The 27,491-nt window shown below is 37.1% G+C and overlaps 1 protein-coding gene across 6 annotated transcripts in view; it reads right to left on the minus strand.

Moving 5' to 3' along the window:
• DDHD1 (DDHD domain containing 1) overlaps positions 1–27,491 on the minus strand; it is a 114,627-nt gene that overhangs the window by 21,012 nt on the left and 66,124 nt on the right. For all 6 annotated transcript variants that reach the window (XM_008957059.4, XM_008957061.4, XM_003831704.5 and 3 more), the window contains 3 exons: positions 26,831–26,978; positions 8,776–8,882; positions 7,633–7,739 (listed from right to left, as the gene is read on the minus strand). In XM_008957059.4, the coding sequence (XP_008955307.2) occupies positions 7,633–7,739; positions 8,776–8,882; positions 26,831–26,978 (362 nt within the window). The remainder of the gene's footprint in view (positions 1–7,632; positions 7,740–8,775; positions 8,883–26,830; positions 26,979–27,491) is intronic.

Raw genomic sequence — 27,491 nt, forward strand, 5'->3', positions numbered from 1 at the left:
CCTAATTAGGATCCCTTTGTGACCAAGTGTATTCCTTTGGGACATCTCAGCCAAGATTAACAATATATACTGTGATCTTAACTTTATTATCTATTAGGTCTACAATATGATCTAATCAACTCAACGAACCTCTTACACAGTAAGCACTGGATAGCTTTTCAAAAGTTTAAAACAATTTCTAATTTCCATAACCACTGCTCAAGAGTTAAAATTTACGAAGGAAATGAACGAAAGGAGGAAAAACCCGGCAGTTTCAAGAGTTGAGTCCAAATACACAAAATATGGCTGAGGAATAGAGTTAGTCCTTTGTTCTCCCTGCTTCAAGAAATTGTAATGAGAAAATGTAATTTAGAGAGTTCTAGTCATCTATATCAATTAAATAATTCAAATAATGTCAAGATACAGCTAGGACAATTCTCTTTATAATTCTTCAATTTTAAAAGCTATTAAAAAGAGAGTTCAGATTTACACAAGATGTACAGTTCTCTCTGGATTTCTTGTGTTACTTTAGAGTTGAAGTAAGGGCCAAAGGCTCTCTGATGATCTCTTGACAGTCTGAAATTAACTTTTTTGGTTGATTTTTTAAACTGGTCCTCAGAAAGTCATCTGAGAAGTACTGATTGATATACACAACTTTTCCCCTAACCATGAATTTTCAGAAATTATTAGGAAAATCATTAGGGTTCTCCCATGAGCATGTAAGAATCTGAGAGTTAAAAGGGACCTCAGCAATGATCTAATTTAAACTGCTGTGAAGGTAGGAGTCCCTTCAGTAGCATCCCTGAGAAGTGGTCACTCAGTCTCTACCTTAGTGCATATCTCCATTTTAAAGTGTCCACTTCTATCTTTAAAGACAGCTTTGTTACTACAAAGTTCATTATAGTCAACAAATATGTTCCTTCCCATATTTTCTATCCACTGACCTTTACTTTTTAGAGTTAACAGAATAAGTCTATTAAAAATATGGTGGCCCTTGTAAGACATAAATATACACAGAATCAATCATAATTTGAATGTCTAAGGACCATGAATTGTACCGGAAACTTTATACACATTTCATTTTTAATCCTAATGACAAACTTTATCAGTACATATTTTATCCCATTTTATAAGTGGGGAAGCTAAGAAAGGGAGAAATTCGATCTAAGATCACAGAGCTGGTTAAGTGGCAGGTTTTTGCTGTTGTTGTTATTTTTGTTTTTTTAGATGGAATTTCGTTCTGTTGCCCAGGCTGGAGTGTAGTGGCGTGATCTCAGCTCACCGCAACCTCTGCCTCCCAGGTTCAAGTGCTTCTCCTGCCTCAGCCTCCTGAGTAGCTGGGATTACAGGTGTGCACCACCACGCCTGGCTAATTTTTGTATTTTTAGTAGAGACGGGGTTTCACCATGTTGGTTGGGCTGGTCTCGAATTCCTGACCTCAAGTGATCTGCCTGCCTTGGCCTCCCAAAGTGCTGGGATTACAGAAGTGGCAGGCTTTGAATCTGCATCTATTTGACTACAAAGGCTCAGAGAAGAAGGGGGAAAAAGGCTCTTTCAAATGCCTCACAAATAAACCAAACAAGGTTCATTCACCAGGCATGTGACTTAGTCCTAATCATTCCTTCCCTAAGGAAACATATACTTTTAAATAATTTATCCTAGAATATTGCCTAACACCAATGCCATGTTAATGTATTTTAATTTACAGAATCAACTTTTCTTTTTTAAAAATAGGAATAGGCCGGGCACAGTGGCTCACGCCTGTAATCCCAGCACTTTGGAAGGCCGAGGTGGGAGGATCACTTGAAGTCAGGAGTTCAAGACCAGCCTGGGCAACATGGTGAAACCCTGTCTCTACTAAAAACACAAAAATTGGCCAGGTGTATTGGCTCGTGCCCGTAGTCCCAGCTACTCAGGAGCCTAAGGCACAAGAATCACTTGAGCCCAGAAGACAGAGGCTGCAGTGAGCTGAGATCGTACCACTGCACTCCTGCCTCCGTAAGAACCTGTCTCAAAAAAAAAAAAAAAAAAAGTTTGCCCACCTCTCACTTAGGAAGCACCCCTTTTGTTCTTCACAATGCCTTAAGCAGTGTTTTCCCAGAATTCCCAGGATAGTATCAAGTAGGGGAACTGTTAAAAATACAAAATCACAGGCTCCATCTCAGAACCACCAAATGAGAATCTCTGGGAGATCCGGGAAACTATTCCTTTTCTTTTTTTTTTTTTAAATGAGATGGGCTCTCCCTCTGTGGCCCAGGCTGGAGTGCAATGGCGTGACCTCGACTAACTGCAACCTCCGTCTCCTGGGTTCAAGAGATTCTTCTGCCTTACCCTCACCAGTAGCTGGGACTACAGGTGCCTGTCACCATGCCTGGCTAATTTTTCTATTTTTAGTAGAGATGGAGTTTTGCCATGTTGGCCAGGCTGGTCTGAACTACCAGCCTCAAGTGATCTGCCCGTCTCGGCCTCCCAAAGTGCTGGGATTACCAGCATGAGCCACCATGTCTAGCCTCTTTTTTTTTTTTTTTAGAGATGGAGTCTCGCTCTGTCACCCAGGCTGCAGTGCAGTGGCGCGATCTCAACTCACTGCAAGCTCTGCCTCCTGGGTTCATGCCATTCTCCTGCCCCAGCCTCCCAAGTAGCTGGGATTATAGGCGTGTGCCACCACGCCCGGCTAATTTTGTATTTTTAGTAGAGACGGAGTTTCTCCACGTTGGTTAGGCTGCTCTCAAACTCCCAACCTCAGGTGATCCACCTGCCTTGGCCTCCCAAAGTGTTGGGATTACAGGCATGAGCCACCGTGCCCTGCCCAGCCTCTTCTTATTTGAAAATAATTTCAAATATATAAAATGTTGCAAAATAAAAATAACACAAAGATCACTCATATAACCTTTACCCAGGTTCACATATTGTTAGCATTGTATTCCATTTGCTTTATTCACTTGTTCTGTTTCTATGATAAACACATAAACCGTCACCTTTTTTGGGAATCATTTGAGGATATATTATATATGTCATGATCTTTTACCCCTAAATTCTTCATTGTATATTTTCTAAAACTAGGAATATTCTCTTCTATAATCATAGTAATCAACTTTATAAATTTATTTTGATATAATATTTCATCTAATCTACCATCCACATTCTAATTCTGCCAGCGTATCTAATAATATCTTTTATTGCAGTTTCCCCTATCCAGTACAGGATCCAGTTTAGGATGAGATACGGTATTTAGCTACAGGTCTCTTTAGCATCCTTTGATCAGGAACATTTTCCGCAGCCACTCGGCCTTTATGATACTTTTTTTTTTTTTTTTTTTGAGATGGGGTCTTGCTCTTTCACCCAGGTTGGAGTACAGTGGTGTGAGAACAGCTCACTGCAGCCTCGACCTCCCAGGCTCAAGCAGTCCTCCTCGGCCTCAGCATTCCGAGTAGCTAGGACTACAGCCCAAACCACCATACATGGCTAATTTTTTAAAAATTATTTTTGGTAGAGACAGGGTCTGGCTATGTTGTCCAGGCTGGTCTAGAACTCCATGGCTCAAGTGATCCTCCTACCTTGGCCTCACAAAGGGCTGGGATTACAGGCGTGTGCCACTACACCCAGACTGATAATGATATTTTTAAAGAATACAGTCTCATTGCTACTTTTTATTACAACATCCTCATTTTGTGTTTGTCTGATGTTTTCTCATTGTCAGAATACTGTAAAGTGATGTGTTCTCCTGTGTGTGTCACATCCAGAGGTGCATAATGTCCATCTGCTCCTCAGGAATACCCAGTTTAGGTACTGCTTGATTTCTCCAGTGTATGATTATTGTCGCTCTTTCTTAAATGAATTATCAGTTTGTGGGGATATACTTTAAGACCATGTAAATATCCTGCTCCTCATCAAAATACTGCCTTCAATTTAGTATCCATCGATGATTTGTGTCCAGTCTTCTCTTACCTAATCCTACCATGATAGCTGCAAAATGGTTTTCCAACTCCAGGATTCCCTCCATCAGTTGCCTTTTGGCATTCTACTGTAAGCAAGGATTCTCCTTTCTCCCCATTTATTTGCTTATTTATAGTCAATATGAACTTATAATTTTTTCAATGATCTATAAATAATAATTTTGGTGCTCAAATGTTCCAGATTTGGCCAGTGTGAGCTGCTTAATTTGGCCCTGGGTTCTTGTGACCTACCCCATGATTCTCTTGAGCATCTTCCTACCTTCTGTCATAACAAGTTGTCCCAGCCCCAGAATCAGCCATTTTCCTGAGGAACCCTGGTTTTCCTCAGTGGGAAATAATAGCGCTAGAGGAAAAGATCTGGGTGCTAGGTGTGCTCAATTAGGGTGTCTTTGCTTATCGGCCACTTTAATGGACAAAGTTAGGAAATACATGCATGAACAGGCATACCCTGTTTTATGGCACTTTGTAGACACTGCATTTACAAATTGAAGGTTTGTGGCAACCCTGGTGCCACTTTTCCAACAGTGCTCACTTCATGTCTGTGTGCATTTTATAGCAATAGAGTATTTTTAAATTAAGGTATGCATATCTGTTTAGACACAATGCTGTTGCACACTTAACAGACTATAGTATAGTGTAACCATAATTTTATATGCACTGGGAAACCAAAAAATTTGCATGACTTGCTTTATTGTGACATTCACTTTATTGAGGTGGTCTGAAACCAAATCTACAGTATCTCTAAGGTATGCCTGTATATATACATATTCACCTACATATATAAGTAATACTTACAACACACATGCATATTTTAGAAATTGTTGAATTTACAATGGTACCCTCAAATTCCAGTACCTGCCACCCCCGCCCTGGGTTTATTTTTGCTGTTATTTTTAATGAGTATGAAATGATTCTAGTCAGGGATGTTTGAAAATCACTGCTAAAGATTGCTGATGAATCTCAGTCACCAGTTCTCATGCTCTCCCATGAAATTCATCTGGATCAAAAGACTAATTCAAAGGACTGGGTGTTCCCTTTGCCCCCCATTTATCATAGCCATTGGTTCCCTCTTCCTACTATCTATTTTATTCAGTTCCTTTCTGAGGATAGTTATCTTTCCACATATAAGAGCATTACAGAAAGTGACCATTTGCTCAGTCACCACTAGCCAATAGCCAGAGCTCTAAGCCCTCTTAGGGGTACCACCAACCATATATATGCACATATGTGTATTTGTATGGTAACATGTGCTCTAATATCCTCCTCCCTCCACTCTCACTGGTTTCACTTTTAATATTATATTCTGTGCTATAAAACTCCAGAAGGAAATCGTAAACATACCAAAAATTTGCAAGTATAATTCATTATTTTCTTTATGTTCTACTCTCTTCCCCTACAAAAATCTGGTTCCCTTTCCTCCGTTTATAGTTAATATCAGAACAATCTACCAGTTGCCTAAGCTAGAAATTGTAAGCATCATCTGTCTCTTCCCTTCCTGTATCATCCATAACAAATCATTTCAAGACCACTTAATTCTATCATATTTTGAATCCATCTCTTCTCTTTATTCCTATTGACACTATTTTGGGTTAGAACCTTGTTATTGCTCACTTGAATTTATGAAGATAGAATTGGGGTATGGAATAGAACTGTTTTTTCCTTTTTTCATTCTCAAGAACATAAAAATATTGGGGAGAAATGAGACACAACACTATCTGTTACTTCCTTTGCCAAATCTATGTCATTTTACTAGCTTATAAAAATGAAAATGTGTCAAAATGTGCCCAGAAAATATTTGGCAAATTAAATTTATAAGTTAATACATACAAAATAAACCTGTTAACTCTGAAATGCTTTACATGTCTATTATAAAAATAGTTACAGGTTATGAAACCTTAAGAAATCTGAGATCTTTGTACAGAAAACATATACACTAAATCCATTCCATACTTAGTTTTTCAAAGCTTAGTTAGGAATATTTTTAGATTAAAAACACTGATGAAAGAAAGCTCCCAGAGAAAACATCGAACCCTTCTTTCTCTTATGAAAGCAGAGGGATCTACAGGCAGCAACACATCTGTTTCAGCATTGGAGAATTTTACTCAGAATTCAGAAACTAAAATGATTTGATATTATAGTACCTGTAATAACAGTAATTCTTGACTACCATGTGCCACATGTTAATATAAGCATTACCTCAATTAATCTTTACAAGAATGCTATGAAGTAGCTACTTGTTAGAATATCCACTTTGCAGATAGAGAAGCCATACAAAAATTAAGTGTTACAGTGGGACTGGAATCAAGCAGTCTATCTCTACAGCCCATATACAATTGGCAAAAAATAATTTCTACTGCATGGTTTTTAGAACAAAAATTGGGGCCATATATGATTATGAGGAAATGTGGAAATGTAATTTATCTTAAGTACTATAACAATAAGTGTAAATGCTTTTTTCAGAGGGAAAAAAAGAATAATTGCAAAAATTTCCATGGTTATCTCTTCCTTCCATACATTTCATAAATGTGGCCCTATGTACTGTAATATTTTAAACTTTTTTGAAGGCACAGACTCCCCCTTGTACAAGATCCTTGTACAGTATCTTATACGTAGTAAGTTCTCAATAAACAAATTTTCAATAAACATGTAGACCATATTCTTAGTTCAAAACACCTTTAACCAGCTGATTCAGTATATGTATATATTATCAAATCTTACCTGGGATTCCTGATAAATAAATTTTACCAAAGTGACTTATCTCACTTTCAAACACTTGCACTGATTTTCCCTGTCTCCCTGCTAATGAAGGGTAACAGTCTGCAGTAAAGTGGCCCCCTGTTAGCTAGTGTTTGGCATAAAGTAGGGCTCACTAAATATTTACTGATTAAAGGCCCAGGAAAGTCAAAATAATCAGCCAATAAATAACAGAGAGACTGGCTATATTGTGAACACAGAGGAGAGAAGCAGTAAACAGTGTAAGCTGTGAAGCTGTATTGCCTGGATTCAAATACTGGCTCTGCCACTTATTAAGTGAGATGCAATGAGCAAGCCTCAAAACCTCTCTTGGCATCAGTTTCCTCATCCTTCAAATGAGGATACTAATCATACCTACTTCACAGGATTTTTTAAAATAAGGGTTAAACAAGTTCACACATGTTAGGCAATTAACAAATGTTAGTTATTCCTACTAAACAGAATTCTCCTTTCCCTCTTATCAATAAAGTGACAAAATGCATTTGGTGGAGATTCTCTCATCTTCTTGAATAAACCTTCACCTCTCGCCCCCAGTGTTACTCTTGGGAGACATCAGCTCCACTACCATTTGAAAACTGTACGAATTCATTACAGAAGTGAAGCAATAAAAGTCCATCACATACAAAAAGTTTAAAGGACATTTTATGTCTAAAACTCTTTTGTGAAGACAACAATCATAGATATAATTAATTAGATTTATGAAAAATGTCATGTCTCAAAGAACTATTTTCTAAACAGTCCCCCAACCTGAGACCATCTGTTTTATTAAGGGTCACAATGTCTAGTTTGAAGACTATCAAATTTATTAAAAGTAGGCTATTTATAGATTAATGAATTCCTGTAATTTCTCATTTGCTTAAAAAAAACATAAAATGTAAAAATTCAGGACATTTATAAGCTATCACTAAAAAATACCCACCAGCAAGATAATCATGATACTTACTTCATCTCTATAAAGTGGACTAGTATAATACATTATGTCCATTGCACTGCTGTTCAGCATATCCCTTAAACCTCGTACTTTGTCAGGAGTAATGGAATCAACAGTGTCTACAAAAACAAACAAAAAAGCAAGTTAACTTATAGAAAGTCTCTGTTACAGGAAAATAATAGTGAAGAAAATTACGTTGCCTGAAATAGTAACTATTTAAGTTAACATTTAAATATTCAAGACCAGCTTTGGCTCTAATGGATCTTCCCTTCCTATAAAATAGTTCAAGAAAAAAAAACAGTAAAAGACAACATAGGAGATGAAAAGAAACATTAAAGGATGAAAGCCATTATCAAATCTATAAAGCTTCACCCTTTTTTGTATGTATTGGCTTTTGCATGAAATTCAGGGATACTCAGAGCAAAATGAGGCCACATATTTAGAACAGGTGTCAAAACACAATCCCAAATGGCAGCTGCTAATATTATATCCAGTATAACAACTCTCTCATTTTGCAGATTATGTAAATAATCTAAACATTCTGTTTTTATGGTTTTAATATTTAACAGACATAACTTTGTGTAAAGAAAGACACATATTTTGGTTGATGACACCTCTTTAAGGAAGACAACTAAACTGATTTTATTTAAACAAATATACAAATTATCTATGCTAGATTGTAATTCACCAGCCCAGGGAATGTACGAAAAACAACAAAGGAAAACAAAAAACCTGAGATTTTTATCTTCCGATTATGGGGAGAAAATTATTAGAAAGAAAAATGTAAGCTCGTATGGAATTATGGAAAACAAATATTTTTAAAGTACTGACAAATCAACTTCGTGTCAAAAACTTTAGAAAACATTTTGTTCCCACTATATCCCTCCACCTGCCACAATCCAGAGGGCATGCATGAAAACAGTGCTATCTATGAAATCTATGTAGTGGTCCAAATGATATTAGTCAGTATAATTATTCTAGAAATCAATGGATTTTATTTTCTTAATCTAGAACAAAGGGTGAGCATATCTCAAGACAATTAAATTGAAGACACTATATTCTCAATTAACAAAAAGTGTTTTCTAAAACTTTCTGCATTTATTTTGGTAAAAGTTTGCCATTGGCTAAATCATTCAATTTTTAAATAAAATATACCTCCATCAAGAGTAAGTTTTGACCGCCACTCAACAGGCAGAAATTCAACATGTGTTGCATGGTTGGAAAAATGCCTTTCTTCTATTTTTCTTGCAGCTTCTCTCATCCTAAAAAAACAAACAAACAAAAATGCAAACAAAGCTTTATGAGAATAACTTCACATATAAATTTATATGAGATAAAATGTGTTTAATCATAACACTTCCATTTGCTTATAGCTTTGTCCAGTTACATTCCAGTGACTACCACACTAAACAAGTCTGCAATACTAGGATACCTTCATTTCATGGTTATTTTCCTAAATTTGCCATCTATGATTTCAAATATTCTAAGCTTTTACATTATATTCTAAATAATTATATGTAAGAATTTTTAGTACACAGAATGGCATAATGAATACCTCTGTGCCATCACCCAGCTCCAAATATTAGCAAGTCATGACCTATCTTGTTTCATCTATTGCTCTCTTCATCCTTTCCATAATATAAATTTTAAAATTTTATTTAAAAATATTAAGATACTATAAAATTGACCCTTTTCCCCCTTTTGGTGTCAGTTATATAAATTTTAGCACATGTGCAGATTTGTGATTAGTATTACAATTACAATTAGTATTAGTATTACAATTAGTATTACAATTCAGAACATGCTATTCTTTTAGTAGTCACTCCCCTCCCCCATATTTAAAAGCAAATCCTAGATATTGCATTATTTTGTCTGTAGTTTAGTATCTACTTCTAAAATATAAGAAAAACATAACCTATTCAGTATTATCATGCCAAAGAAATTAATAATTCTTTAATTTCAGCAAATATGTAGTTCAGTGGTCCTATTTTCCCAGTTGGACTATAAAATATTATTTTAAATTATTTTATAATATTAAAAATTTTTTTACACTTGTTTAAATTCAGCTCTAAATACAATCCATGCACTGCAATTGGAAGACATGTCTCTACTATAGGCTCCTTTCTCTATTTGCCTTGTAAAGGCATACCCTGTTTTACTGCCTTCATTTTTTAAAAAATTGCACTCTGCAGATATTGCCTTTTTCTCCACTTTTTAAAAAACTGAAGGTCTGTGGCAACCTTGCATGGAGCAAGTCTATTAGTGCATTTTTCCAACAGCATGTGCTCACTCTGTGTCTCTGTGTCACATTTTGTAATCCTCACAATATTTCAAACTTTCTCATTATTATTACTTCCACTATGGTTAACTGCATCCGTCTAAGATGAGCTTAATCGATAAATGTATGTGGTCTGACTGTTCCACTGACTGGCTATTCCCCAACCTTTCTCCTGCTCCGAGGGCTTCCGTATTATCCCTGAGACACAACAATATTGAGATTAGGGCACTGAATAATTCCATACTGGCCTCTAGGTGATCAAGTGAAAAGAAGAGTCGCTTATCTCTCACTTCAAATAAAAAACCAGAAATGATTGAGCTTAGTGAGAGAGGCATGTCAAAAGCCAAGCATGCCAAAAGCTGGACCTCTTGCACCAGGTAGCCAATTTGTGAATGCAAGGGAAAAGTTCTTGAAGGAGATTAAAAGTACTACTCCAGTGAACACACAAATAAGAAAATGAAAAAGCCTTATTGTTGATAAGGAGAAAGTTTTAGTGGTCTGGATAGAAGACCAAAACAGCTACAACTTTCCCTTCATTTATGCCAAAGCCTAATCCAGAGCAAGCCTTAACTCTTTTCAATTCTAAAAGACTGAGAGGGGCAAAGAAGCTACCGAAGAAAAGTTTGAAGCTAGCAGGTTGGTGCATGAGGTTTAAGGAAAGAAGCTGTCTCCATAACATAAAAGTGCGAGGTAAGTGCTAATGTAGAAGTTGCATCAAGTTAAGAAGATCTAGCCAAAATAATCAATGAAGGTTGCTACACTAAACAACATATTCTCAATGTAGACAAAAAGCCTTTGGACTTTCACAGCTAGAGAGGAGAAGTCAATTCCTGGCTTCAAAGCTTCAAAGGACAGGCTGACTCTCTTGTGAAGAGCTAATGCAGCTGGTAACTTGGAAGTTGAAGCCAATGCTCACTGACCATCCCAAATAGCCTAGGGCCCTTAAGAATTATGCTAAATCTACTGTGCCTGTGCTCTATAAATAGAACAACAAAGCCTGGATAGCAGCACATCTTTTTTACAGCATGGCTTACAGAATATTTTAAGCCCACTGTTGAGACCTACTGCTCAGAAAAAAAAACGATTCCTTTCAAATGGTTACTGCCCGCTGACAATGTACCTGGTCACTCAAGAGCTCTGATGGAGATGTACTAGGAGATGAATGTTGTTTTCATGCCTGCTAACACAATATCCACTCTGCAGCCCATGGATCAAGGAGTAATTTTAACTTTCAAGCCTTATATTTAAGAAACAAATTTTATAATGCTATAGCTGCTATAGATAGTGGATGAATCTGGGCAAAGTAAACTGAAAGTATTCTGGAAAGAACTCATCATTCTAGATGCCATTAAGAACATTTGTGATTCAGTGATTCATGGGGGGTGAAAATATCAACATTCCAGAAGTTTGGAAGAAATGGATTCCAACCCTCATAAATGACTTTGAGGGGCTCAAGACTTCAGTGAGGAAGTAACTGCAGATGTATTGGAAATAGCAAGAGAACTAAAATAAGCAGAGTGTGAAGATGTGACTGAATTGCTGCAATTTCATGAGAAAACTTCAGTGGATGAGGAGTTGCTTCTTATAGATGAACAAAGAAAGTGGTTTGAGATGGACTCTTGGTGAAGATGTGAATATTGTTGAAATGGCAACAAAGAATTCAGAATATGCCATAAACTTAGTTGATAAGGCAGTGGCAGGGTTTGACAGGATTGATTCAAATTTTCAAGTAAGTTCTACAGTGGGTAAAATGCTCTCAAACTGCATTGCATGTTACAGAGAAATCTTTCGTGAGAGGAAGAATCAATCGATGTGGCTAACTTCACTGTTGTCTTATTTTAAGAAATTGCCACACCCACCCCAAACTTCGGCAACTACCATCCTGGTCAGCAGCCATCAACATGGACGCAAGACCCTTCAACAGCAAAAAGATGCTGTGAACTCACAGAAGCCTCAGATAATTGGTTAGCGACATTTAGCAGTACAGCATTTTAAAATTAAGATATGTACACGATTTTTAAAGACATTATGCTATCACATACTTGTTTACAGTGTAGTGTAAACATAACTTTTATATGCACTGAGAAGCCAATTTGTGCAACTTGCTTAATTATGATATTCACTTTATTGCAGTGGTATGGAACCAAACCCACAATATCTTTGAGGTATACCTGTAATTTTTTGTGTATGTGTCCTATAGAGTTACTCAGAGTCCGATTTTCATTCACTGCATCCCTATGGTGTTGTTTAACATGTTCTTTGTCCCATTTCCTATAATTTGGTAGTTAGTTATAGGGGCTTCATCAGATGCAAGCTCTGTTTTGGCGAGACTACTACTCCATATGTACATAGGTACACACAACTTCTTCTCTTTTTAGTGATGATAGCAGTTACTGATGATCATTGTTTAAATCCATTAGTTTATCATGGTGGCAAAAGGGCCTTTTAAATTCCATCACTCTTCATTTGTTTATAGGCTTATACTTCTAGAAAGAGAAATTTCCTTACATTAAATATTTAGCTGCACTGGGGTATAACCAAATAGTTTCTGCATGAACTGAGGCACAGTTAATCTAGAAAAGGTAGGATAAATGGTTAATTCTTCCCTTTATTAACAGTTTTCAAAATAACAAGTCATTAGGTTTTATATATTTTGACGTCATTGCTAACTCACAGATTTAAGCATATTTGATGCATATCAATCCACTGTAGTTATTATCCTTGCCAAGGTTCAAATTGTCTATTTTAGGTCTGTGAATCTCTCCAAGTTGCTTTTGACACAACTTCATTAGTTTTTTTTTTTTTTTTTTAAAAACAATTGTGGCTTTTAGTATATTCAAAGAGTTATGCAGCTATCACCATTATCTAATTTCATAACACGTTCATCACCCCAGAAAGAAACACCATACCCATTAGCAGTCACTCTCTATCCCTCTTCTTCCCACCTGCCAGCACCCACTAATCTACTTTCAGATTTGTCTATTTTGAACATTTCATATAAATAGAATCATATAATATGGGGCCTTTTGTGTCTGGCTTTTCAGTTGGTGTAATGTTTTCAAGTCTCATCCATGTTGCATCATAAATCAGTACTTCATTGCTTTTCATTGTTGAATAGTATTTCATTATATGGATACGCCACTTTTGTTTAGCCGCTCATCAGTTGATGGATGTTTGGGTTGCTTCCATTTTTTGGCTATCATGAATAATGCTTCTATGAACATTCTTTTAACAAGTTTTTGTGGACATACATTTTCAGATGTCTTGGGTATACACATAAGCGATATTACTGGCTCATACACTAACTCTAACTTTTGGAAGAACTGCCAAACTCTTTCCAAAGCAGCTGTACTATTTTCTGATCTCACAAGAAACATGTAAGGGTTGTGATTTTTCTTCATCCTAGCTAATACTTGTTAATTTCCATCTTTTTGATAAGAGTTATCCTAGTGGGTATAAAGTGGTACCTTTAAAGTGGTAGCGTTCAAGGTCACATCTAATAACTAAAGATGCTGAACATCTTTTCCTGGATTTATTGGCCATTTGTATATCCTATTTTGACAAATGTCTACTCAAATCCTTTACTCATTTAAAAAAACTGGGGTCTTCCTTTTTTAAAAACTGTTGAGTTGTAAGAGTACTTTATATATCCTGGATCCTAGACCTTTGTCAGATATGTGGTTTGCTAATATTTTCTCCCATTCTGAGGGTTGTCTTCATTTTCTTCAGTGTCCTTTGAAGAACAAAAGGACTTTTCTACTTATAATGTCATGTCATTTGCAAACGGAGATAGTTTTATCTCTTCCATTCTAATCTAGATGCCTTTTATTTCTTTTCTTGCTTAATTGCTCTGGCTGAAACGTACAGTACAATGCTGAACAGAAGTGGTGAGAGTGGATATCCTTGTCTTGTTCCTGATCTCAAGGAGCAGCTTTCAGTCTTTCACTATTAAAGAATAAATTTAGCCACAGGCTTTTTGTAGATGCCCTTTACCAGGTTGAGAAAGTTGTCTTCTGTTTCTAATTTCCCGAGTGCTTTTATTATGAAAGTATGTTGAGATTTTGTCAAATGTCTTTTCTGTATCTGAAAATCACATGATGTGTTTTTTTTTCCTTCATTCTACACATGTGGTGGATTACCTTGATTAAAAAAAAAATGTTGACCCAATCTTGTATTCCTGGATAAATCCCACTTAGTCATGGTATATAACCATTTATATATGGTGCTGGATTCAAGTTTGTTGGCATTTCATTGACATTTCTGTGGTCTCTATTCAGTAATATTTGTATAGTTTTCTTTTCCTTATGATGCTTTCATTGGTTTTTGGTATCGGGGTAATACCGGCTTCATAGAATGAGCTGGGAAATCTTCCTTCCTCTTCCATTTTTTAGAGAGTTTGTAGAGAAATGGTGCTAATTTTTCTCCATTTTTTTTTAAAGACACAGGATCTTACTATGTGGCCCAGGCTGAAGTGCAGTGGCTAGTCACTGGAACCGTCCTGTACTATAGCCTGGAACTCCTGCTTTACTTGTTACAGGTCTACTCAGATTTTCTATTTCTTCCTTGTTACCAGATCAGTTTTCCTAGTTTGTGTCTGTCTTAGAAAGTGATTACTAAAACAGTTTTGGTAGTTTGCTTCTAGAAATTTGTCCATTTAATCTAGGTTATATACTTTGTAGCATAGAATTGTGCATAGTATTCCCTTATAATCCTTTTTATTTCTGTAAGTTTGCTGGTAGTAATGTCTCCTCCTTTATTTTTCATTTTAGTAATTTGAATCTTTTTCTCGTTTGGTCTAGTTAAAATGTTCTCAACTTTGTGGATCTTTTCAAAGAACCAGAGTAATACATACAGATCTTCCCTATTTTACAACTGCATACTACTCCATTATATAAATAAAAGCTGTAGTTTATCAAGTCATCTCTTACTGATGAACATTTGAGTAGTTTCCTACGTGATGCTGCAATCAAAAGCCTTGTGCATGCCTCTTTTATTTTTTGCTGATTTTTTTTGGGATAGTACCTGGAAGTAGGTTTTCTGGGTCAAAGGATAAATACATATGCAATTTTGATAGATACTGCCACATACTCGTTTTCATTGCATTCCATCAGCTGTACAAGAACATCTATTACCTACAGCCTGGCCAAAAAAAGCATGTTGCCAAATTTTGAACTTTTGCTATTGCTAATTTGATAGTTAAGAAATGACATCTGTTTGGGTGCATTGCTCACGCCTGTAATCCCAGCACTTTGGGAGGCCAAGGCAGGCAGATCACTTGAGGTCAGGAGTCTGAGACCAGCCTGGCCAACATGGTGAAATCCCAACTCTACTAAAAAAACATAAAATTAGCTGGGAGTGGTGGTGTGCACCTGTAGTCCCAGCCATTTGGGAGGCTGAGGCAGAAGAATTGCTTGAACCCAGGAGGTGGAGGCTGCAGTGAACTGAGATCATGCCACTGCACAACAGTCTGGGTGACAGAGCAAAACTCTCTCCAAAAAACAAAAAAAAGACTTTTCACATGGTTAAGAGCCATTTCCTTTTCTGGGAACTACTTGCTTATATCTTTAGCCCATTTTCCTATAAGGTAGTTGAACATATTTTTATTTTTAGAATGATTTTACATATTAAGAATCCTTCATCTGTAAGTTGAAAATGTTTCTTTCAGTTCAACTTAATTTTTCTTTGCCATATATTCTTTTTCCTAGACAATATATTTATCAATATTTTTCCTTATTTCTCGTGGATCAAGTCATAGAATAATTTTCTCTATTCCTAAGTTCTAGAAGAATTCAAACTCTCCTTTAAAAAAATCCCTAATACTTGTATAATTTCATTTCTTTTCCTTCCCCCTTCCCTTTTTTTTTTTTGGGGGGGATGAGGTCTTGCTATGTTGCCCCAGCTGAGGTGCAGTGGCTATTCATAGGTGTGGTTATAGGGCACTACAGCCTCGAACTCCTGGGCTCAAGCGATTCTCCTGCTTCAGCCTCCCATGTAGCTAGGACTATAGGCATGTGCTACCATGTCCTGGTTTCATTTCTTTCACTTAAATGTGATCCAATTGAAATTTATCCTTGTGTGAGAAATGGATCCAATTTATTTTTTTCTATATGCAAATCTAGTTATCCCAATAGTACTTGTTGAGAAGTCTATCTTCATTTTCAGTATATTTTAAAAGACATTGCATTATAATTATGTTTATTGACTGCATATCCCCAAAGTTCGCATTTTAAGAAGCCTAGATTCTACTTTGCCAAAATAAAGATGTGCTTCCCTTATCATCACTGAAAATAAAATGACAGCCAAAACTTTAGACTTGAAGGCAGGATTTCTTTATTATCCACAAAGTCTGAAAGTTCCTTTTTTACATCAGATAAGTAATCGCATAAACATTTTTAAAGTTACTTTGTCATCTTTTCAAATGTTCAGTTTTAACAAATATGAGTATACGCAAGGAAGAACATATTTAAAAATTTCTAATATTTTTCTACCCACTCATTCAATTTTGATGGCTGTGTAGTTCTTATGTAAATCATTGTGGCATAGTAATTAGGAAGTGGTACATGTGCTGCTGTTTGAATTTGCACACAAAAGAGTTCATTTAGATTAGTGGTTCTCAACCACAGACAATTTTGTACTTCGAGGGACACTTGGCAATGTTTGGAGATATTTTTGGTTCTAACAACTAAGGGTTTTATTTGCATCAGTGAGGAGAGGCAAGGGATACAGTTATACATCTTACAATGCACAGGCCAGCCATCATAACAAAAAATTATCCAGTCAAAAATGTCAATAGTGATGTAGCTGGGAAACCCTAATTTTGAGTTCTCAACTTGGAAACACTACATCTGCTTAAAATGTTGTTTTGTTATAAAGCAAACTTACACAATCCTTCACTCCACAGGATCGCTATCATAATTCTCAAATGATTAAAAACTGATCAAACAGGTATGTCTACTGAATCATTTGGAGTACTGGAGTGACTGTTAAGAAAAAAAAGAAAAGGATGGAAGAAAAATGAAAAAATAATGAGGGAAGGAGAAGGGAGAGGAGGGGGATGGGGAAAAGAGGAAGAGGGAGACAGGGAGAGGGAAGAGAGAAGTTGGACATGTTCTGGCTATACGCCCAAATTTGCCTTACTAAAAACAGTAAAATCTATTTCTTAAATATCCCATAAGAACTACTGAGACCAATGGGAGATAGAGAAAATGAGAAAAAGGAATGATTAAACAATATTATACTATACCTCAGACAATGACCCATTACTGTGCTGCTATGCATGCACAAAAATCATGATTTCAGTCCTGTTATAAGCTTATTTCAATTTCCATGTTCTCTGAGCAATGAATGTTTACTTCATATTGTAAGAAGAGAAGATAGAGATTAATAGCATTTAAGAATTACTGTACAACTGAGGATCATTAAATAGCTGTAAAACATAAGTCTTCATAATTCCTCTCAATTAGAAAAAAATTGGTAAACTAATTGGTTTTAAGAAAATATATGTGACATAAATATAGAAAAAAATAGAAAAAGATATAAATAGAAAATCATGAACAGTGATCTCCAAGATACCTTTTTTTTTTTTTTTTTTAAAGAGATGAGGTTGGCCGGGCATGGTGGCTCACGCCTGTAATCCCAGCACATTGGGAAGCTGAGGTGGGTGGATCGCCTGAGGTCAGGAGTTCGAGACCAGCCTGACCAATATGGTGAAGCCCTGTCTCTACTAAAAATACAAAAATTAGCTGGGTGTGGTGACGTGTGACTGTAGTTCCAGCTACTAGGAAGGCTGAGATAGGAGAATTTCTTCAACCCAGGAGGCGGAGGCTGCAGTGAGCCAAGATCACGCCACCACACTCCAGCTTGGGCAACAGAGTGAGACTCTATCTCAAAAAAAAAAAAAAAAAAAAAGACATGGGGTCTTGCTTCATTGTCCAATGCTGCAGTGCACTGGCAACTCACAGGTACGATCATAGCACACCACAGTCTTGAACTCTTGGGCTCAAGCAATCCAAAATACATTTTTTAAACAAAGAAACAAACAAAAAAACAAGGTCCAGAAGTCTATAGCATGCACCTTTTGTGTGGAAAAAAATTTGTGTATGCCTAAAGAAAATCTAGAAGACTCTAAATGGGGACACAAGGACAAAGGATAATGAGGGAAGACGGGGACAGAAATGAGAATCAGCCTTTTTACTCCATATTTTAATATTTTGTTTTGTGAACTACATGTATGTCCTGTTCAAAAAAATAAGTTTCGTTGATATTCTTGTCACTATTGTTTATTCTCCCATTTTTTTTCTGTACTTACGGGTTTATGCCTTTTTGCTTTTTAAAATTCTTTTTTATATCATGTTCAAAAAGGTTTCAGGAGGGAATAAGATAAGCTCATGTGTTCAACATACTGTGTTTAACTGAAAACCTCTTTATAGTCTTCTAAGATTATAGCTTTAAAATGACTAATTTAGGGTATTAGATATTAGGGTATTAGAACTCTTCTATGAAGAGTTCCCTTGTAATTAAACTCCACAAAAAGTAAATTCAATTGTATTTAAAATGCCTTCCATTTATCCCTTTTAGTAAACTAATTCTGACATTCCCAGAAGTTGTCTAAAAATTTGCTTCTCAGTCTATGTAAGCGGTAAACATATTTTTCTGGAACAAAGGTGATTGAAGCTAGTCTGAACTAATCATTAGCAAGTTTGCTAAAATAAGGTTAAGAGGGAAAACTCTCTATTCCCAGGAATCTAAGACATGATTTAAAGAAATCCTCAGAGAACAAAAGGCTGTCAAATCAATCACAAGTACACACAAGCTTCAGGATGGCACTGATAAGGATGAAGTTTTGTATAGGCCCGAACACTGAACTTAGGAATGACAGCAAGCAGGGAAATGGTAAGAAATCCTATGGATTTTCCCATCTTTCTCTCTTTTATTATGCAGAATTCTTTTTTATATGAGTATTTTCCATTGATTACTAAGTTATGTGTAGAATTTTCCATCAAATTAACCTGTCTACAAAGAAATGATGGCAATGCTCCCTGTAGTGGACACTTGGGTTTTTTTTTGAGCCACCTTGGATTCATTCATCCTGCTTCCAATAATAGCTCTTGATTTTTATCTGTGAATCTAGCTCTTCATATAGTTAAGATGAAGTCAACTTCCATCTGATTCTAGGTTGGGAATATGACAAGTTTAGCCAATCATACCCTGCTTGGCTACATACATAGATTCAGGAAGTTGGATCAACATCATTAGTCACTAGCTAATGCATAGACTAGCTGGGACTTTTGGAAAAAAGGACTTATTCTTCTTGAATTTGAACACAAGATTATATAAATCACATTTGGAATCAAAGGAGATGTGTGATAATGGCTCCAAAATGAAGGCGATAGAGCAGATAAAACTGGATTTTGATGCCTTGCTTGGCAATATGACTCCTAGACTCCTCAGTTTTATGATTTACTAAATCCTGCTTTTGGCTTAAGCCTTTTTGGGTTAGGATTTCCCTCACTTGTACTCAAAGGAATCAAACTGATACCTTCTTATTTATCAATGGCTCCAGAGAGAATATACAAGTAAACCTAGTTCTCAGGTTCCTAGATATTCAAGCAAAATATCTGCATACTAACATATAAATATAAACATCACGGGAAGTAATACATAACTCATCAGAGAGTAAAATCAGGATCAGAGCGAAAAGATTCCTGTAATATAAGCTATGGAGATTGAAAAGGATCAAGGTTGGCCTGGCACTATGTGACAAGGTTTTTTCTTTAAAAAGTTGAATTGTGAGGTCTTTTCCAAGATGGTCAAATAGGAACAGCTCTGGTCTGCAGCTCCCAGCTTGATCGATGCAGAAGACAGGTGATTTCTGCATCTCCAACTGAGGTACCTGGTTCATCTCACTGGGACTGGTTGGACAGTGGGTGCAGCCCATGGAGGGCGAGCCAAAGCAGGGTGGGGCACTGCCTCACCCAGGAGGCGCAAGGGGTCTGGGGATTTCCCTTTCCTAGCCAAGGGAAGCCGTGACAGACTGTAATGGGAAAATCGAGACACTGCCACTTAAATACTGTGCTTTTCCAATGGTCTGAGCAAAAGTCACACCAGATTATATCCCGCGCCTGGCTCAGCAGGTCCCACACCCACAGAGCCTTGCTCATTGCTAGTGCAGCAGTCTGAGATCAAACTGCTAGGCGGCAGCCTGGCTGGGGAAGGGGCATCTGCCATTGCTGAGGCTTGAGTAGGTAAATAAAGTGGCTGGGAAGCTCAAACTGGGTGGAGCCCACTGCAGCTCAATGAGGCCCGCATGCCTCTGTAGACTCCACCTCTGGGGGCAGGGCATAGCTGAACAAAAGGCAGCAGAAACTCCTGCAGACTTAAACATCCCTGTCTGACAGCTCTGAAAAGAGCAGTGGTTCTCCCAGCACGGGGTTTGAACTCTGAGAATGGACACATTGCCTCCTCAAGTGGGTCCCTGACCCCTATGCAGCCTAACTGGGAGACACCTCCCAGTAGGGGCCAAAAGACACCTCACACAGCCGGGTGCCCCTCTGAGACGAAGCTTCCAGAGGAATGATCAGACAGCAATAATTGCTTTTCTTCAATATTTGCTGCTCTGCAGACTCCGCTGGTAATACCCAGGCAAACAGGGTCTGGAGTGGACCTCCAGCAAACTCCAACAGACCTGCAGCTGAGGGACCTGACTGTTAGAAGGAAAACAAACAAACAGAAAGGAATAGCAGCAGCATCAACAAAAATGACATCCACACCAAAACCCCATCTGTACGTCACCATCATCAAAGAACAAAGGTAGATAAAACCACAAAGATGGGGAGAAACTACAGCAGAAAAGCTGAAAATTCTAAAACCCAGAGCACCTCGTCTCCTCCAAAGGATCGCAGCTCCTCGCCAGCAATGGAACAAAGCTGGACGGAGAATGACTTTGATGAGCTGGCAGAAGTAGGCTTCAGAAGGTTGGTAATAACAAACTTCTCTGAGCTAAAGGAGCATGTTCGAACCCATCGCAAGGAAGCTAAAAACCTTGAAAAAAGATTAGATGAATGGCTAACTAGAATAAACAGTGTAGAGAAGACCTTAAATGACCTGATGGAGCTGAAAACCATGACACGAGAACTACGTGACGCACGCACAAGCTTCGGTAGCTGATTTGATCAAGGGGAAGAAAGGTTATCAGTGAATGAAGATCAAATTCATGAAATGAAGCGAAAAGAGAAGTTAAGAGAAAAAAGAGTAAAAAGAAACAAACAAAGCCTCCAAGAAATATGGGACTATGTGAAAAGACCAAATCTACGTCTGATTGGTGTACCTGAAAGTGACGGGGAGAACTGGAACCAAGCTGGAAAACACTCTTTAGGATATTATCCAGGAGAACTTCCCCAACCTAGCAAGGCAGGCCAACATTCAAATTCAGGAAATACAGAGAACACCACAAAGATGCTCCTCGAGAAGAGCAACTCCAAGACACATAATTGTCAGATTCACCAAGGTTGAAATGAAGGAAAAAATGTTAAGAGCAGCCAGAGAGAAAGGTCAGGTTACCCACAAAGGGAAGCCCATCAGACTAATGGCGGATCTCTCGGCAGAAACTCCACAAGCCAGAAGAGAGTGGGGGCCAATATTCAACATTCTTAAAGAAAAGAATTTTCAACCCAGAATCTCATATCCAGCCAAACTAAGCTTCATAAGTGAAGGAGAAATAAAATCTTTCACAGACAAGCAAATGCTGAGAGATTCTGTCACCCCCAGGCCTGCCTTACAAGAGCTCCTGAAGGAAGCACTAAACATGGAAAGGAACAACTGGTACCAGCCACTGCAAAAACATGCCAAATTGTAAAGACCATTGATGCTGGGAAGAAACTGCAGCAATTAATGGGCAAAATAACCAGCTAACATCATAATGACAGGATCAAATTCACACATAACAATATTAACCTTAACTGTAAATGGGCTAAATGTCCCCAGTTAAAAGATACAGACTGGCAAATGGGATAAAGACCCATCAGTGTGCTGTATTCAGGAGACCCATCTCACATGCAGACACACACACAGGCCCAAAATAAAGGGGTGGAGGAAGCTCAACCAAGCAAATGAAAAGCAAAAAAAAAAAAAAAAAAAAAAAAAAAAAAAGCAGGGATTGCAATCCTAGTCTCTGATAAAACAGACTTTAAACCAACAAAGATCAAAAGAGACAAAGAAGGACGTTACATAATGGTAAAGGGATCAATTCAACAAGAAGAGCTAACTATCCTAAATATATATGCACCTAATACAGGAGCACCCAGATTCATAAAGGAAGTCCTTAGAGACCCTACAAAGAGACTTAGACTCCCATAGAATAATAATGGGAGACTTTAACAACCCACTGTCAATATTAGACGGATCAACAAGATAGAAGGTTAACAAGGATATCCAGGACTTGAACTCAGCTCTGCACCAAGCAGACCTAATAGACATCTACAGACCTCTCCACCCCAAATCAATAGAATATACATGCTTCTCAGCACCACATCACACTTATTCCAAAATTGACCACACAGTTGGAAGTAAAGCACTCCTCAGCAAAGGTAAAAGAACCCAAATGACAACAAACTGTGTCTCAGACCACAGTGTAATCAAATTAGAACTCAGGATTAAGAAACTCACTCAAAACCGCACAAATACATGGAAACTGAACAACCTGCTCCTGAATGACTACTGGGTACATAACAAAATGAAGGCAGAAATAAAGATGTTCTTTGAAACCAATGAGAACAAAGACACAATGTACCAGAATCTCTGGGACACATTTAAAGCAGTGTATAGAGGAAAATATATAGCACTAAATGCCCACAAGAGAAAGCAGGAAAGATCTAACATTGACACCCCAACATCAGAATTAAAAGAACTAGAGAAGCAAGAGGAAACAAATTCAAAATATAGCAGAAGGCAAGAAATAACTAAGATCAGAGCAGAACTGAAGGAAATAGCGACACAAAAAACCCTTCAAAAAAATCAATGAATCCAGGAGCTGGTTTTTTGAAACGATCAACAAAATTGATAGACCGCTAGCAAGACTAACAAAGAAGAAAAAAGAGAAGAATCAAATAGATGCAATAAAAAATGATAAAAAGATTATCACTACTGATCCCACAGAAATACAACAAACTACCATCAGAGAATACTATAAACACCTCTATGCGAATAAACTAGAAAATCTAGAAGAAATGGATAAATTCCTGGACACATACACCTTCCCCCAAGACTAAACCAGGAGGAAGTTGAATCACTGAATAGACCAATAATAGGCTCTGAAATTAAGGCAATAATTAATAACCTACCAACCAAAAAAAGTCCAGGACCAGAGAGATTCACAGCCAAATTCTTCCAGAGGTACAAAGAGGAGCTGGTACCATTCCTTCTGAAACCACTGCAGTCAATAGAAAAAGAGGGAATCCTCCCTAACTCATTTTATGAGGCCAACATCATCCTGATACCAAGGCCTGGCAGAGACACAACAAAAAAAAGAGAATTTCAGACCAATATCCCTGATGAACATGAATGCAAAAATCCTCAGTAAAATACTGGCAAACCAAATCCAGCAGCACATCAAAAAGCGTATCCACCAAGATCAAGTTGGCTTCATCCCTGGGATGCAAGTCTGGTTCAACATACGCAAATCAATAAACGTAATCCATCACATAACCAGAACCAAAGACAAAAACCATGTAATTATCTCAATAGATGTAGAAAAGGCCTTTGACAAAATTCAACAGCTCTTCATGCTAAAAACTCTCAATAAACTAGGTATTGATGGAACATATCTCAAAATAATAAGAGCTATTTATGACAAACCCACAGCCAATATCATACTGAATGGACAAGCACCGGAAGCATTCCCTTTGACAACTGGCACAACACAGGGATGCCCTCTCTCACCACTCCTATTCTACATAGTGTTGGAAGTTCTGGCCAGGGCAATCAGGCAAGAGAAAGAAATAAAGGGTATTCAATTAGGAAAAGAGGAAGTCTAATCGTCCCTACTTGCAGATGACATGATTGTATATTTAGAAAACCCCATTGTCTCAGCCCAAAATCTCCTTAAGCTGATAAGCAACTTCAGCAAAGTCTCGGGATACAAAATTGATGTGCAAAAATCACAAGCATTCTTATAAACCAATAACAGACAGAGACAAATCATGAGTGAACTCCCATTCACAACTGCTTCAAAGAGAATAAAATATCTAGGAATCCAACTTACAAGGGATGTGAAGGACCTCTTCAAGGAGAACTACAAACCCTGCTCAACGAAATAAAAGAGGACACAAACAAATGGAAGAACATTCCATGCTCATGAATAGGAAGAATCAATATCATGAAAATGGTCATAATGCCAAAAGTAATTTATAGATTCAATGCCATCCCCATCAAGCTACCAATGACTTTCTTCACAGAATTGGAAAAAACTACTCTAAAGTTCATATGGAACCAAAAAAGAGCTCACATAGCCAAGACAATCCTAAGCAAAAAGAACAAAGCTGGAGGCATCATGCTAACTGACTTCAAACTATACTACAAGGCTACAGTAACCAAAACAGCAGGGTACTGGTATCAAAACAGAGATATACACCAATGGAACAGAACAGAGGCCTCAGAAATAACACCACACATCTACAACCATCTGATCTTTGACAAACCTGACAAAAACAAGAAATGGGGAAAGGATTCCCTATTTAATAAATGATGCTGGGAAAACTGGCTAGCCATATGTAGAAACTGGCTAGCCATGTGTAGAAAGCTGAAACTGGATCCCTTCCTTACACAAAATTAATTACACCTTATACAAAATTTAATTCAAGATGGATTAAGGACTTAAATGTTAGACCTAAAACCATAAAAACCCTAGAAGAAAACCTAGGCAATACCATTCAGGACATAGGCATGGGCAAAGACTTCATGTATAAAACACCAAAGACTTCATGTCTAAAACACCAAAAGCAATGGCAACAAAAGCCAAAATTGACAAATGGGATCTAATTAAACTAAAGAGCTTCTGCACAGCATGAGAAACTACCATCAGAGTGAACAGGCAACCTACAGAATGGGAGAAAATTTTTGCTATCTACCCATTTAAACAAGGGCTAATATCCAGAATCTACAAAGAACTTAAACAAATTGACAAGAAAAAATCAAAGAACCTCATCAAAAAGTAGGCAACGGATATGAAGAGACACTTCTCAAAAGAAGACATTTATGCAGCCAACAGACACATGAAAAAATGCTCATCATCACTGGCCATCAGAGAAATGCAAATCAAAACCGCAATGAGATACCATCTCACACCAGTTAGAATGGCAATCATTAAAAAGTCAGGAAACAACAGGTGCTGGAGAGGATGTGGAGAAATAGGAACACTTTTACACTGTTGGTGGGACTGTAAACTAGTTCAACCATTGTGGAAGACAGTGTGGTGATTCCTCAGGGATCTAGAACTGGAAACACCATTTGATCCAGCCATTCCATGACTGGGTATATACCCAAAGGATTATAAATCATGCTACTATGAAGACACATGCACACGTATGTTTATTGCGGCACTATTCACAATGGCAAAGACTTGGAACCAACCCAAATGTTCATCAATGATAGACTGGATTAAGAAAATGTGACACATATACACCATGGAATATGACACAGCCATAAAAAAGGATGAGTTCATGTACTTTGTATGGACATGGATGTAGCTGGAAACCATCATTCTCAGCAAACTATCGCAAGGACAGAAAACCAAACACCGTATGTTCTCACTCATATGTGGGAACTGAACAATGAGAACACTTGGACACAGGGTAGGCAACATCACACACCGGGCCCCACTGGGGTGGGGGGATGGAGGAGGCATAGCATTAGGAGAAATACCTAATGTAAATGATGAGTTAATGGGTACAGCAAACCAACATGGCACATGTATACATATGTAACAATCCTGCAGGTTGTGCACATGTACCCTAGAACTTAAAGTATAATAAAAAAAAAAAGTTGAATTGTATTTTAACTTTAATCCGTTAGCTGGCATTAAGAGATGTTACAATAAAAAGTGAAATAAAACTCAGCATTGCATTATTATTATAGAGGTGTTGCTGAGGACATACTTCCTAGTATCACACAGTTTGCTTTATAAGGACTCAAGCCTTTATAAGCCTCAGAATCAAATAAACTGGGCTTGTCAACAAAGACTTGTTCTCTTGGCATCATCTATAACTGATTATATTTTTCTTTATAGTGGTTGCTAGCTCAGAGCCAAATTTGTGGTGGAACCCTTAACCCTAACATGCCCTTTTAACAAAGTTGTTAATGTTTTTGAAACACGCAAATATCACATATACCCCTAAGACATCTTAAAAAGTTTCAGGATAAAGCTGAATATAAATAAACTAATGAGGTAAATAACCTGTCTGGTGTGTTGGTAAATAATCCACTGTTTTCCACATAAAATTCAGAGTTCAGTTTCCTTGGGTAGCAATTAATCGGATAGGTTAAGCTGCTAACTGGCTAATTCTTAGCCTTTTTAGGGTTGTGCAACTTTGCAGTATTCTTAGTTTCTGAAGTTCAGAGAGTAAGATGTAACTTAAAACTAGATCTTTTTCTTGCTTTCAATGTTAGATTATAAATTAACTTAATGTATTAGATTTAAAAAGGCTTCCTTATCCCTCTTCTCCATACTGTGGGGAGAAAGATCAAACATTGTCATCATCCTGTAGACATAATCCCTCTCAAAATTTGGTCCAGATACTTGATCTATGACTTAAGGGGTATTAGAATAGTTGGCACTGGAGGAACATGCAGTGGAATTAGTATACTGTTAATATCTCTTATACCCTGGATCAAAGTTTGGATTCTAGATTAGATATAGAATGCATTCATCAAAGAACTTACATAGCTGTATTTTTGATAATTCTTCCTTGGTCCATTTTCTGCCCAATGCCATGCACAACAAATACAATATGGGTAGTCTGTGATGGCTTGTCTTCTAATGTGGCTTCTTCTACATAACCTCTATGAAGTCTGGTACCACTACTTGATGCTGTAGAAAAATTATAATTCTAAGTTTACTATTTAATCTGAGAAATAGCATTTCCACAATATGTTAAAAGAAAAAAAAGAAGTAAAAGGAATATTATGAAAAAATTTCACTGGCTGTGGGGGAGGAAATAAAAACTGTAAGAAGGTATATATTGATCAGCTGTGATATAAAGTGAACTGGACACAACACCAAAGCCAGAAACTATAAAGAGAAAGAAATGGAAGGAAAGAAGGACAAACTGAATATATAAAAATTTAAAGCTTCTATATTATAATAAGAAAATATCAGGAAAAAAGAAATGGCAAACTGGAAAAAAATATGCAAAATATAACACATAATTACTTAAGTATACAGAGAGAGCTTACTAATTAAAAAGTAAAGACAACCATTCAAATAGCAAAATAAGTTAAAGTTATGGAAGGTAATTCAAAATAAATATAACTAATAAACAAAAAGATATTCAAAGCACACTTATTGATGAAATTAAAATTTTAAAATAGGATATAAAAATTT

The sequence above is a fragment of the Pan paniscus genome, chromosome 15, assembly GCF_029289425.2.
Source record: "Pan paniscus chromosome 15, NHGRI_mPanPan1-v2.0_pri, whole genome shotgun sequence".
Lineage (NCBI taxonomy): Eukaryota > Metazoa > Chordata > Mammalia > Primates > Hominidae > Pan > Pan paniscus.